Source organism: Struthio camelus, chromosome 2 (genome assembly GCF_040807025.1).
Source record: "Struthio camelus isolate bStrCam1 chromosome 2, bStrCam1.hap1, whole genome shotgun sequence".
In the NCBI taxonomy this organism is placed as follows: domain Eukaryota; kingdom Metazoa; phylum Chordata; class Aves; order Struthioniformes; family Struthionidae; genus Struthio; species Struthio camelus.
In genome coordinates this window covers 29,914,993-29,929,461 of record NC_090943.1, presented here as the reverse complement: position 1 = coordinate 29,929,461, position 14,469 = coordinate 29,914,993, and the positions used below count along the sequence as shown (strand labels likewise).

Below are 14,469 nucleotides of genomic sequence, written 5' to 3'. Positions count from 1 at the left end.
ACCAATGCTTAAATGGAACAGCACAATAAGATTCCTGATAATAAAAAGGCAATAAATCAACCAGCAGAGGCTGAATGATGCCAGGTTTAAAACCTGATGATGACAGGTTTACAAGGAGGATAACATGAATTTTCAAATGGGGAAAAAGAAAAGGATCAGTTACAGCACGAGAGCAGTAAATCCTTTTGTCTTCTGCATGCTTGAGACTTCTTACAAGACTGTGAAATAGCTTACTTACAGCTGAAAATTTACCCAGTTCTCAGGTTAAGGACACTACAGTTTCATTTTTGAATAACCAAAAGACCTCAAAAAAATCTAAACTACTCAGTTTTCATCAAACTAATCAAGGGTCAAATTCTGAGACAGAACATCTACATTCACTATATGCCTAGCTATACACCGCTGCTTTGTGGCTTTTAGTATAAAAAGATTTTAGGGGCCACACTGGAAGGAGGGAACCTGAGAAAACAGTCCTCTAACAGCTGCAATAAGATATTCTCTTCTCCCAGTTCTCATCATAAAGCTAGAATCCTCAACACTGAGCTCACTTGTTCTGTAAGGAGATAACTTTTCCTTGCACAGAATATGAGAGGAAAACTAGAAACAACATCTTCAACCATCTTGAATGAGAGCTTGTGCCCATTCAGAAAATGGAATATGAGGAGAAAAAATCTTTAGGTATTTAGTCTGGATGGTGAGATTAGGAATACAAACTCCTTTAGGAATAGAAGTGAGAATTCTGAATAATTTTTATCACAGCCTCTGTTACCTCTTTCCTTTTTGTCTAAGCACCTCAAAGAAATCTCTACATTTCAAAGATGACAAGAACCATGTTATACAGCTGCATCACTTACCCACAATAACAAATCCATCTGCTTCTCTCTCTGGCACTGTAACCTTCTTTGAATCTTGGCTTTTTCGGAAGAAGCTGAACATAGCCTCTTTCTTTTTTAAAGTTGTTATCTAAAATGAAGACAAAATATGTTACATAATTATAAAACAATAGAATTCAGCATAAGAATTTGGCACCATTCCAAAAGCCAAATACTTTTAATATTACAGTTAAATGCTTATCACCAGATTTGAAATCTGTACGTCAGACAGAGTACCTCATTGATGTAGCAAGTAACCTTCAATAAACACACAAAAAAGACTAAACTATAAAAGCTTTTTCTATGAAGTTATGAATGGAGGCAGAACCATTAAAAACCTTCAATCTTTCTAAAGAAAAGTGAAAGGAAACTCGCTTCAGCATTTGTCAAGCACATTTCGGTATTCTCATATAGCTTCCGCTACTTTAAATTGTCATATGCAAACTTTCTTACTTTCTTCCAAACTTTCTTAGTTAGTTCTAAAGCATCTCAACTTTGACGCCCAAAACACAATCCTATAGGAAATGTATCTTCATAGTGAGGTTGTACTTGAATGGATCAAATTACTCGAGAGATTTTCAGTCGTAATTGTCATGCACTGGTTTAAAAATGAAAAAATAAAAACAAAACCAAAATCCTATATAATATTAGCACAGTCTGTAATTTCATTCTTCCAGTTCATGGAGACAGCTTAACTCGTAGGTGTATTCGATTACGAGTTACTACTGATTCCCTTAAAAGACACTGCAACATAATCAAGCAAATTTTGTGTAATAGTACTTCACTGAAAGAATCTCCCAAAGTGGCTAAGAACTCAATTCACATCGAATGAAACAAAACAATAAGGCATAATTTTAATAGGATCAAAATGTTAACTGCAAGATATTATGCTCAGGATCAGTTGTCTCTTAAGACTGGAAGATAATACTGAGGCAGTTTTGAACAGCTTAAAAAAAGGACAAATTCACATTAACAAAAACCCTATGAGCATTAGCCAAAGATAGCCAGCTCTGCCAGCTTTGACAAAATTAAGTGCAATAGCTATGAAGCACACCATAAATTTGCATACAAGAAAAACTTCTAAGCAAATTCCCTAACTATTCTAAGCTTTAAGATACGGACTCTAAGATAAAACATAGAGAGGTTTCATCTCTCCAAAAAGTTATGGAAAACTTCATAAGCTCTGTTCCTGTGAAGAACAAACAGCAGGACCTCAGTAAGCTGAACCTGTAAACGTGCGCTTATTTAGAGCACACATAAAACACCTACTTTCTATTTGCTACTAAATTGCACTAGTTTCTACTGAACGCAGCAACATGTAATTCTTCGCTGCCTCCTCCAGCAATAACAGCCCGAGTCCATAGATCTGAGATGATCCAAAAAAGGAAGGAGGCTCTGGGCAGCAGCAGCTGCTTGAACATTCGCTCTCCTCCAGCTCTCTGGAAGAGGTGCGGACAAGCACCCTGAGCGCTGAACTCAGACAGCTGGACAACAACCTGTGGAGCAGTGTGTGAAGTGCTTTGGATGAAAGATGCTGTGTAAGTGTCAAATGCAGAGGTAAAGGTTTAAAGGAAGGTACATAACTCTTCTCTACTAAAATACCAACATAAAATAGGGAAAGTTGAAAAGTGTCATTTCAAGTGTGAAACAGAGGAAGAGAATTTACTTTGTAATTTACTTTGTAGACACCAGCCTTGAAAGGAACAGGGAAGGACAAAGCAACAATGTTTAAAATAAACCTCCAGAAGAGGAAACAAGTAAAACCTAAAGAAAATAGGAGTACCGTGCAAAGTTGTGATAACATTATTTCAGACTAAATTTAAAGAGGAATCTTTAGGAGGAGTGAAACAGAGAAGAGTCCTACCACTTAGTTTTTGTGAAAAAAAGGAAAAGATCCTGGATTATTTTCCAGAATTCCTCACTTCCCACCCAAATTTTAATGGCACTATAAGCAAGATTTTTTTGTCCTAGTCGGTTGCCTGTAGCAATTTACTTCACAGTCTACACTGATTATTCACCATCTATGAACTGCCACACAGTCTGCTGTTAAAAGTGACATCAAATACTTCCATAAACCAAATCACAGAAAGTCCTATGAACTACGAGCATTGGCTTTCAAGAACAATACATTAATAGGACGCAGCAAAATCAGCTACGATTCAAATTGCGGACTGATATCTGAGAATTCAATGCAGAGTACTTCAGAAGCTGGCCAGGCTGGCTACTGCTGGCTCGTGCGGAGGCAGCGGAATTGTCAGGAACCAAATAAACTACACTGAGGCACACAAGAACCAAACTATCCAGTCTCAGGATAAAGCATAAAGCATTACAAAAAAAAGGAAAAAAAAAAAACCACACACACACACACACACACAAAGCCTAAAACAATAAATGTTACTTATTCTCACCTTAATCCTTTTTGCTGGTTTTCTTACCTTAACACTTGAAATACTAATATGTCCAGTTCCATGGAGATTACACCGCAGAAACTCCTAATTACCTCATTTATTCCTTACCTTCCCCCCACAGCAACCCCCACACCCAGGCTCAACACATGGCGCCAGCAGCATATTCCTTTTTCAGCCCTTAGGGAATAAGTCTTCTCCTGCTACCAATTAGGGTTGTCAGTCCCATAGTTCAAGTGGTAAAAACCTGTGCTGTAATGCTCAAGAGTCAGGTTTCTGCTCCGATGATGTATGAAGGAGAAGCAGTTGTGGAACAGTTTAAAATGCAATTTTACCTTCTTCCTCAGCATGCAATCAAAAAGAAGCATAATCAACTTGATGTGTAAAATCTTATGGGTAGCCTTTGTGAAGACTTTCAGATTCCAGTCAGCTACTTAAGAAATCAGAGCTGTGGTTGCCCCACGCAATCACATTTTTTCCTCTTTGAGATATACATTATTGTGCAGTTTTCAGTACTAACACACAGTGTTCCCCTTCCTCTCTTTCTTGCACATACAAAGGAAAGCATCTTATTTAATATACATGTAATGAAGGTACAATGGAGTTGTACAGGAATCCATACTTTTATCATCTTTTAAATCCTGCATATAATGTACATAAACTTAGGAACTTAAAAAAAAAAAAGATCACAGATGTTTCAATTCTTTGCCAAATTAATGTTACGAAAACTTTAACATAATAGATGTTTTCCTTTTGCTGACAGAAGGTAGGCCTTTCCAAATACCCCAAATGTTTTAAAAACACAAAATTCACCTGATCTGCACACGGCTTCATCTTTACTTTGTAGTTTACAGCTTCTGTAAGTAGTTTTTTTTAAACTGATTTGCACTACCTGCAGTATTTCTCAAAAACAAAACGATTCCCCCGTCCTGGCTTGAAAATGAAAAATAAACAAAGCAAAGTATCCCATAAACTCAGGCCTCAAGTTCTTACTGATGAAAGCACTGGTCCAGACGGAAGCAAACAGCACCTGTTGTCTTTTGCGGTTGTGAATGTTGGGAAGGTGGTAAGGAACCTGCATATTAAAAGACTAATATGCTTTGTGAGGCTCTTTCTTCCTCTGGTGTTCACCACTTAAGACACATAACTAAATCCTAAATCACATAGATCCACATAACTCTCATGAAGTAAGGAGTATGCCAACTACTACTTGCAGTATTTCAGTATCTTTGCTGAAAATAATTATTAAGTTTAAGCTTAACAAATATTCACTAAAAAAAATAGGAGAGGGCACACAGAAACAAAAAGTAGAGCAGTATAAAGTATGCACATATGTAAAGGAAAAGTTCTAGATAGGCAACACTATGGCTGGTATTTGTGATATTTGCTCTCTTAAGAATTTTATCAACTGTGGTACTTTGGAAGTAAACATACACCTCTCAAGCAATGTGAAATGTAACTGCTAAGTTTCCTGAATTAAATGTTAAGAAGAGAACAAAGCCCCTGCCCAACAAAGAAACACTGAGTTGAATGGAAACAGTCATGCTCTTGAAGATAAGAACACAGCTTAAGCACTTGCATAACCAGGCTGAAGTTTTACTACTTGTGGATATGATGGGGTTTCATTTAACTAACACTGAGAGTAACTGGTTTCTGCACAAGTTTAACTTCAGATTAAAAACTAAATTTGAAGTTTGTGGACTTGGATGCGTGGTCATATAGAATAGAAAGAAGAGAATTTAAGTTCTTTGGTTTTTTTTTTTTTTTTTGAAGCTGACAACACAAAATCTCAGAAAATACATCCACCATTCAGGGAAGTACCACAGTCCTGCAGCAATGTCTCCTATATAACACAGCACTTTCCCCTCCAGATGGGATTAATTTTATTTCTATAGAAGACCTGAAATTGAATTCACTGCCTAAAGATAAAAATCTCCCTTGACAGAAACAAGCAATTCCCTTTGCCTTATGTTTCACCCTCACCAAAAAGTGAACATAATTTTTTCTTCCTTCAATCTCAACTGCTGATAGTTAAGAATAATGCTTTTGGCACCACTTCAGTCATTAGCAAGCAATAAACTGTGAACTATAGCAATTCTGTGGAACTACACAAAATATTTTGTCTTTATGTGAGGCTCTGAGAACATACATATGATTGGACAAAGATGAGTTACAGAGCTGTACAAAGGGGTTAATTTGTTCCTTGTGTTTTTTGTCAGTCTCATTTGACAAGAAGCATGGGTGACCTGAGAGTCAAATCAGTATGTTGCATCCAATAAACTTTGCATACAGTGTTTATCCTGGCATATTCAGCATTACTTTTCAGCTCTTTTCCAGGATGCTTGCAAGTGACAGGAAGAGAAAGGTAATTAAACATTAAAAAAAAAAAAAAAACAATGATGCAGTAATCTGCAATGATGCAGATATACAGAGGAGGCCCAGGAATACAGCAAAGCAGAACTGCAGTGGCATTCTCAGTAATTATATGAACAATGAAATTAGATCAGAACAATGTACAAAACTTGATTTAAAAGAACCCAAACAACTTCACATCTAGCAGTTTAAGCTGTATAATCTATGGAAGCAGAAAACAGAGTGCATTGCAGAGATTCTCAAACCTTTTCCATATTAGTATGCACTATGATTCACCAATAAAAGTAGCAATATGAAAAAGAGCGAGATGTTTACAGCCCTGTACAACCCTTTCTGTAACATGAAAACAACCAATTTAGGAGTCAAGAATGTGTGTGTTAAAAAGAAGGTATCTCTGTAACACTGAAAATGCAGTTTAAAAAGGTTCTCACCTAGCATAAGTTACTATCTTAAGAAGTACAACAGATTATGTCTTTTATTCTTATTAGTCATATATCTCTTTAGCTCAGGCTTCTCGAAAGCATGAGAAAGGAAAATAAGTATCAACAAATACAAAAAAGGGAAATACTTATAAGAAACACTAATAAAGACTTTCTCACATACATAAAAATTTTCATGAAATTTTACGGAAGAAGAAACACCAAGACCTATGCAATCCAAATTAACATTGTATAAAAACACTCAATGATGCAGCAAAAAAGCATGATAAAAAAGTAATTACGATGAAGTTAGGCAATAAAAGCGTAAGTGACAAAGGCAAAGTCAGGAGTTTTCAAATAGCAGATCTCAAACTAATGTCAACATTCTCTAATTAAGAAAACTCTCTGGAAGTAATTAAGAAAACTCTCCAGAAGATAAAAGATGCTAAGACTGAAAGCCAGGTATTTATTAGATACATTACCCTTGTTAGGCTGCAAACCCATTTCTTCCCCAACAAGCAGTTCTCTTTTTGACTGCAAAGCTTCAACAGCGACTATGCATGTTACAGGCATACACGTGTAAAAATTTTTAAGATGTATTTTTCTAACAGCTGACCCTTCAAGTTTGGCAGGCACCAAAGGCCCTAAAAGGGCCACTTTGCAGCAGCGTGCTGCATCTGGGCTCCAACTGTCATGTTTACGATATGTTATTCAGGTTACGATATTCTCTGGCAAATGAACTACTGAAAAGGTGAATGGCATAGTGACAGGAGATAAGACGACATCCAACTGCAGCCCACCAAAGCCACGATCCCACCGCCCTCTCATTCCTGGCTGCGTGCTGGTTCTGCACAGGCTCTGGCAGCAGAATGATTCCTTGGTGATCTGGCTCAGCTTGCTCAGCCTTCACAAAACTATCCCAGCAGAGTAAGAGTCGCTTCCTGCTAGTTAGCACGCTGAATTAACCCACTTTGGGTCAGAAGAGACAGCCAGCGCATGGGTAGTGTTGGCCTGCGCTTTTAAAGCACAGTGTAGTGCTAGATTGTTTCAAATGTTTCCTGAAATGTGAGTCTTGGGAAGGAAAGCTGAAGGAACTTCTGTACACAATGGAAGATTTGTGAGAAAACACCGAGAAAGGGGAAATATTATGGTGAAGGCACTCATGTACAGATTTTAGCTCCGTCTTATGCCAGTTAGTTGCTGCACTTCAACAAACGGAGATAACTCACTCTAACTCCCAGGACCAATATGGCAGCAAGCCTATGTTCTTTAGTATGAAATGTTCAGATATTGCTTCTGTAACAGCCATGGGGCGTTTTCAATGTAATCACAGAAATGTCAACAGTGTACACCTCTGTAAAACAAGTAAGAATCAAGAAAGCATAGCTTTAGCAGTAATACTCTGAAGTAAGCGCAGAATGAGTTTCTAAAGGGCTAGACAAAATGGTGAAAAGTAGTCAATACAGAGCAAGGCTCTCGGGTAAGAGGAGAAAGAAGTGTACTTTAAGAGGAAGAGATATGGGGAAAAAGGGCTAAAGGGCAAAATATGTATCAGACAGAGGCCTGGAACTGGAAAAAAAAGGAACATTCATACATATTTTGATTCTGAATAACGGGGAAGATGTGGGGACGAGTAAGAGCAATACTGAGAGACGCATCCCTTTTGAAGTTGTTCCCTGTCTCAGCAGCCGGAAGAAGCGCACTGCCGGCTGAAGGGCAGAGGCAGGTCTTTTAAGCTTTTCCTTGTGGCGCAAAAGTGAGCAAAGCAGCCGATCGGGATCTTCAAGGAAATAGGAGGGGAAAAACAGAGAGCGGGGAGCACGAGCCAACCGCCCGGGCCGCAGCGGCGGGAGCCCGAACCCCGGCCCCGGAGGCCGGGAAGCGCCGCCCCGCGGCAGCTCCCCCCGCAACCGTCCCCGTCCCCGTCCCGCGCCCAACGGACGCTGCCGCCGCCGCCGCCCGGCCCGGCCCACGGGGGGCGCTGGCGCACGGCCCCGCCCCCCGCGCTCACTCACCGGCGCGCCCCCAACCAGCCCGACGCCGACGCCGACGCCGCACAGCCACCTCCGCTTCCGGGTTCCGTCACGCGCCGCCCGGACGCCGCGCGCGCGCAGTTCGTTTCACGCGCCGAACCCACCTCCGCGCACTCCGTCGGACGCAGCGCGCTTTCGATGACGTCAGGCCGCGGGAGGTAGGGCGGGGGGGGGGGCTTCTCGCTGAGGCAGGCGATTGGCAGGCGAAGGGGAAGTCCCGCCCGGACGCCTCCCGCGTTGCCAGGTAACGGCGGCGGCCCCCCGGTCAGCGCGGGAAAGCGGGCGGCGATGGGGGACGTGCACGATGTGCCGCGGCCGCGCATCGCCACCGGCCACCTGGCGCGCTACATCGGGCAGCCCGTCTGCTTCGTGGGCCGCGTGGAGAAGGTACCGCGGCCCCTGCCGCCGCCGGCTGCCCCGCCGCGAAGCGCGCGGCCTTCCCCGAGCCGCCTTCAGGCGGCCTCCCCGGCGGCGGCCGGAGGGCCCTGCTCGCCGCGGGCGCGGCCGAGGCTGAGGGGCCGCGGCCGCTGAGCCCCGAGTCGGCCCCCGCCGCGGGCGGGCGGGCGGGAGCTGGCCGCAGCGGCGCTGCTGGGTCCGGTGGAGAAACACCGGAGCTCCTCCGCTGTTCTGGCGTAGAAGAGCTACGTCTGTAACGTTTGCAGCTGCGTTTTGAGCAGGCGGACTTGGTTTCTTTTGTAGATTCACCCTACTGGGAAACTTTTTGTCCTTTCGGATGGAGAAGGAAAGCATGCAACTGTGGAGCTGAGCGAACCCGTAAGTTGAAGATCGCTTTAGAAGTAATTGGCATTGCCGTTTTTAGATACCGGCGGCTTTGTCTTTTCTGAATTTTGGGCATGCCTTGAACGTACTGCGTTTTTAGTCAGAAAAAGCAAAAGATCTCCCTTGTTTTTCACTTTTGCACCTGTTTTTTTTCTCTATGCTCCTTGCACCTTCAACTCAACTTGCGTAGTCCTGATGTTAATCAGCTCAGCAGTTTTCAGGTGGTGTAAGACACTCAGTTCATTCCCTTTTTCCAGTGACATTGCTAGTTGGCTACTTCATCTTACTCTGTTTGTTGCTTACAATGTGAAATACTTTACTATATTGCTTTAGTTTTGTTATGCTTTCTCTTCTCTCTCTCTTTTCTTTATTGTCTATCTTTGTATTCCTAACAGATTATTTTGTAAAGATAGTCCAAAAAAACCTCCAAGAAATTGGTATTCTCTTGAGCTGACATTTTACTGATCTCTTAGAACACTTCTCGTTGTATTCCAGTGAACTTCATCATCAGCTTGAGCGTTCTGTTGAAAAAAATCATTAAGCAATTATGCATTTCATATACTCATTGCATATAAATGCTGCCAGGAAGTTTTGTTTCGTGTGTTATCACGTTCCTCTCTTATCACTAAAGGAATAAGACACTCGTGTTCTCTTCTGTCTTGCAAGTTTTTCCAGTTATCAGGTAGTGTACCTATGATGGCAAATGCTCTGGCTTGTCCGAATATATCCATAGTGTTTCCATCGTTTATGTGAATGAGTTGTTAAACACTGAAAAATCTACCATTTCCTGTGAATTAGTTCTGTGTCATACTCGCTGGCTTTCAAGATAGGAATCTCACCTTACTGAATAAAAATGCAGTTGGATCTGGCAAAGAGTTCCGTTTTATAAATGTGAAACTTGCTGTCTTCAACTTCATCTTGTGGGAAAGATGTTTTCTTGCAAGTTCTACCCGTTTCTTAATTCTTACATGAGCTCGTGAGTTTTCCTGTCTTGGGTTGTTACACTTCAGATATCAGCATCTGATTAATGATCCTACAACTTTCTGTAACAGAGTAAATGAGCAAAACTTAAAAATGCATAGTTGTATTAGACATTTCACAGTCTGTGTTCCAGTTCTGCATGAATAGGTAAAGGAGGAGAAACTAGGGTGTGCGGAAATATCATGCCAGGCCCATCTCTCTAGTTTGCCTAACATAAGTAGAGAGACTTCTAGATTTCCCTGTCAGAATGCTTCTAGCTTTCTTCCTTTGAGAGTTTCCTCTGTTTCTGTGTGTGTAGTCCCTCCTTCCAACAGAGAAATATAAAATTATGCGGGGAGAGAGGAGATCTATTTCTATGTTCCAGTAAGCTTACTAGAAGGTTAAAATAAGTATAAGGTTAGTATTAGAAGGACATTATAGAAATAGTGTCACACTCTTAAAATGAGTAAAAAATAATAAAAAAGTAAGTTAAATCTACATGAGTTTGTGGTAAGATATAATTTTTATTTTTAGCTTTTTTTTTTCTTATTCAACCAAAAGCTTGTTAATGCCATTGTCCTTGTACTCTGAACGCTTCTTGACAGAGCACCTGAGAAAGCTTCTAGGAGACTTTACTGTATTATTCTTCTGCTGACTGAGTCCTAGATTACTACCTCTGCGCAGTGATTAAATGACACAGCTGTATATACCCATTACAGTGTTATCTTCCTTCTGATGGTTCTTCATACTTCTTTTCTTTCTCTGTTGAGAACTTAAATGGCTGTTACAAAAAACTGTACATCTGTAAATGACTCAAAGCTTTTGCTTTTTTTTTTTTTCCTTTTCCCCCAGTAGTATTGTATTGCATGACACAGAACAGAATCTTTTGTAATGAACAAACCTTCAGTTTGCTGAGAGTTTCTAGCTCAAGTTCTGTGCAGAGCAGACTGTACTTAACTTGGTGATGCTAATGTCATTTTTGGTATGTTCTCTAGCTAGATGAAGAGATCTCAGGAATTCTTGAAGTAGTGGGAAGAGTAACAAGTCAGGCAACCATCATGTGTATGTCATATGTCCAGTTCAGAGAAGATAAAAGTCCTTTTGGTAAGTAAGAATATACCTTATAACAAACTAATTTTGCATTCAGAACTTGATTCCTGGAAGAAGGCAGAGCCAGATAATCCTTTCTTTTGGATAATGTCATTCTTCAAGCTGTCAGATATGGAGAAGAATGTAGGAATGGGTACTACCATGGGAAAAACTATACACGGAATATACTGCCGTACTGCTGAACTGTAGGCAGGATCTCAAAGCCTGAGCTGATCTAGAGTACTGCCATGGTCCAGTCATTCCTCTGCTCCCAGCCACATGGTTCTTTATCCTACATTACCTTGCACTGGAGCTTGTTGATTTTTGCAGTTGGTTGGCCTAAAAATAATCCTCCAGGAAATAAAAATTTGTCAGGCTTACGCAGACCTAAGGAGGGTGAGGGTGGAGACAGAGAAAGCTCAGCTATACTGCTCTAAAATAAGTGTTGTTTTAATGCTGTTATTTGCTAGTGGGGAATTTACCTATGCAACACAACCATTTTCTTTGCCATCTTTCAGATCTGGAACTCTACAATGAAGCGCTAAAAATTATTCATGAATTCCCTGAATATTTCCCATTTGGTCCTACAAGAAACAATTGATTCTTCTTACTTTTTATTTGTAACTTTAGAGGGGACAACAATACCATACCTCCCTTGTCTGACAGCATGATAAGTTGCATAGATTTTCAACTAATATACTGAAAAGATGCTGTTAAATATGCCATGTGTGACCATTGAAAAATGTTTTCATTGAAAATGAGTTTATTTAGCTAGAAGCAGAACACTGTTGTGGCAATCTCACTTTGTGTCTGTTTAACCCCTTTGCATCCATGAGGAATATTCTCTTGCAAGATTTGAGTTGCTAGAAACTGAAGTTTTTGTCGGCTTTTTTGTTGTTTTTAGTGATTCTAGGATGCTTAACAGGAAGCTTTTACTGAAGATACTTGTTGGGGATTTAATGGAAAGAAGTTTTTTTTTAAAAAAAAAACTGTATTTACTTTGATACCACTTTTATCTCTACATCCAATAAACTTATATTTTGTGTTTTGATGATGGCCACTTCTCCAATTTAAAAAAAAAAAAAAAAACTGACTGCATTTAACTAGTAGTGTCAGTATGATATCTTAGACTGCAATTTTCAGTAATATATGGTGATCCTGTTTTATTTTACCTCACACAAGTTATTTAATTCTAACATAATTCAGCATACAGGCTACTTGCCTTTTGCACTGATGTTAATGATGTTGAAAATGTCTAATTAGGCGTGGTGATTTCAAGCACTGTTGAGTTCACATCACAGCCTTTATTTTTGGTGGGAGTTTAAGCAGAAGTACTAAATGTTCAACAAGCATGTCATGACTACTTTAATCATATAAACTTTCCACGGAACTCCTAACTTTGTTACTCTCCAAGCCACTTACAGCACATAACAGAACTCTTAGATCTCTTAAGGTAGCACAGTCAAAGTAAAAATCTAACTTCTGAAATGTTCTCTGTGAATTAATGAAGAACATATTTCAAAGCATTTTAAATAAACCTTTTTAGTATTCATGTGAATTAACATTTCATGCAAACAGTTTTGAGTCTTAATAGCTAGATATAGTGCCTTATTAAGAAGGCTAGTTATTTGGTTATTTACTGAGAGACGATTTGTAAGTGTTTAATATCTTCAGTTAAGGAGCATTTTACTTCTAAGACTTTTTACTCATTTATTGCAGTTTGCAGTAACTTTGATACTACCCTGCATATCTACAAGTCATTAGTGCGTTAGTTCATCCACCCATAGCTGGATGGATGACCAAGTTAACAGGTTATCCATTTTTTCCCCTTCTGTAATTAGAAGACAGCACCAAAGTTATTGTCACTGGGAAGGAGGAGGGCTTCTGAGGTATGAATAAGTCTTGTACTGCAAACTACAGCAAGGAGGTCTGTGCTGGATGCCACCATACTTTGTGCTGTATTGCTATCACTGCTATAACTTAGGGCTCAACAACGTTCAGTAAAACAAAACATGTCACTCAATAACTATATACTTGTTTTCCTAGGCATTTAGGAGTTTTTCTTTTGTATTATTCTAATTTAGAAAATTGGTATGTTGTGCATGTATATATTCTTCTACGTAACGTTACATACAAATTGTTTTCGGTTACACAAAAACTATCCAAAACCATTGAAGTAAATTCTGCCACTAGGTGGCTATAGTGCTTTACCCCCAGTATGGAGACCATTCCCGGATATGTGATCTTGCATATAAATACTGTGGTGCACCTGAGGTGTAAATGATACAGTGTCCCTTTGTCATAAAGGGTCAAGACTGCTTATTCTTCCTGTCCTGCAGTGATGACTCTTGTGTAGGCAAGTGGTATGAAAATAATATTTTCCCCTGTGTGCTTTTCCTTCATCTGCTTCCCTAGACTGTACCAACAAATGTGATTAAACGGCCTATGCTTACTTGTAGGAACAGGATAGCAGTGCTTGAAGCTACTATCATAGGAAAAATAGTGTCCAGACCATATAGTTATACTGAGAGGATCACAATGTGGGAAATTGCAAAACATTCAAAATGTTGGAGAAAGGAATATCCATGGAGATGGCTAACCCTCATTTGTGGAGAAAAGACACTGAGAAGTTAAAGGTGTGAAAGAGAAACTGCCACAGTGACTTAGCTTACTGAAGGAGAAGTATCAGGGCAACCAAATCATAAATACCAAAAAAGGATATCATTATCAGCAAAACTGGGGCCAATAGCAAAAGTAAATAAGGGCTGGAGCAGGAGAATAAACTTCTTATTTCAACTGCACTTGTGTCTGACTTCTGGGGCCTGGCATGATTTTCCATAGCATTGGTGAGGAAGTATCCAGAGAACACGTCCTAGCATTGACAAGGGAACACCATCACATCACCTCTTCCTCCTTTACCACTGGCATAGATGGCATCAGACTTGAGTAAGTATAATTGGACTACTTGCCACACATACAAAAGAAAGAAAAACAAACAGCAACAACGATGGTTTCAGTTAACACACTAAAACCCCATGATAAGTTATGTCATAATGATACTGTTGGGGGGGGGGGGGAATTCTAGTGCCTGCCTTGATATCAGAACCGGAGAGAGCAAAATTTTCTGACTTGCAGTACAGGAAATGCAGAAGCCTCAGGGAGCCCTGCCAGTGCCTGTTGGTGACAAGCTGTTATTTTACACAGTTTGCTGCATACTGAACTGCAGGAAGAGGGAGGTATGTGAACATCAATAAAAGGGACAATCTAGACATTAGCTGACAGAAACAGGGTTATGACTAAAGCATTGTGATAAACAACACTGTACAGTGATTTTAAACTACACCTACACTGAAAAACACCTCAACTCTTGCATTACAAATGGTCCGTTTTAGCACACTTCATAGGTGCTGTTTAGTCAGTGCATCTGAAAAATAATTTCATCTTGCTCCATACTCATGTGGTCACACTTTCATTTTATCTTGCTCAAATATCCTCTTTTGTATCAACTGAGACTTCTGAACCAAATTAGTCTAATTAC

At 40.1% G+C, this 14,469-nt stretch overlaps 2 protein-coding genes across 2 annotated transcripts in view; one reads left to right on the top strand and one right to left on the bottom strand.

Annotated features, from left to right (window-relative positions):
• Window positions 1-8,248, bottom strand: part of UMAD1 (UBAP1-MVB12-associated (UMA) domain containing 1) — an 83,658-nt gene extending 75,410 nt beyond the window's left edge. Inside the window, exons 1-2 of the mRNA XM_068934938.1 lie at window positions 8,085-8,248; window positions 855-963 (exon numbers count right to left, since the gene is read on the bottom strand). Coding sequence (XP_068791039.1) covers window positions 855-936 — 82 coding nt within the window. The 5' untranslated portion in view covers window positions 937-963; window positions 8,085-8,248. The remainder of the gene's footprint in view (window positions 1-854; window positions 964-8,084) is intronic.
• On the top strand, window positions 8,172-12,489 carry RPA3 (replication protein A3). The gene is made up of 4 exons (XM_068934940.1): window positions 8,172-8,489; window positions 8,802-8,876; window positions 10,838-10,946; window positions 11,450-12,489. Exons 1-4 carry the CDS (start codon window positions 8,391-8,393, stop codon window positions 11,530-11,532), a joined length of 366 nt encoding a protein of 121 aa, XP_068791041.1. The 5' UTR covers window positions 8,172-8,390; the 3' UTR covers window positions 11,533-12,489.
• Window positions 12,490-14,469: the final 1,980 nt, after the last annotated feature.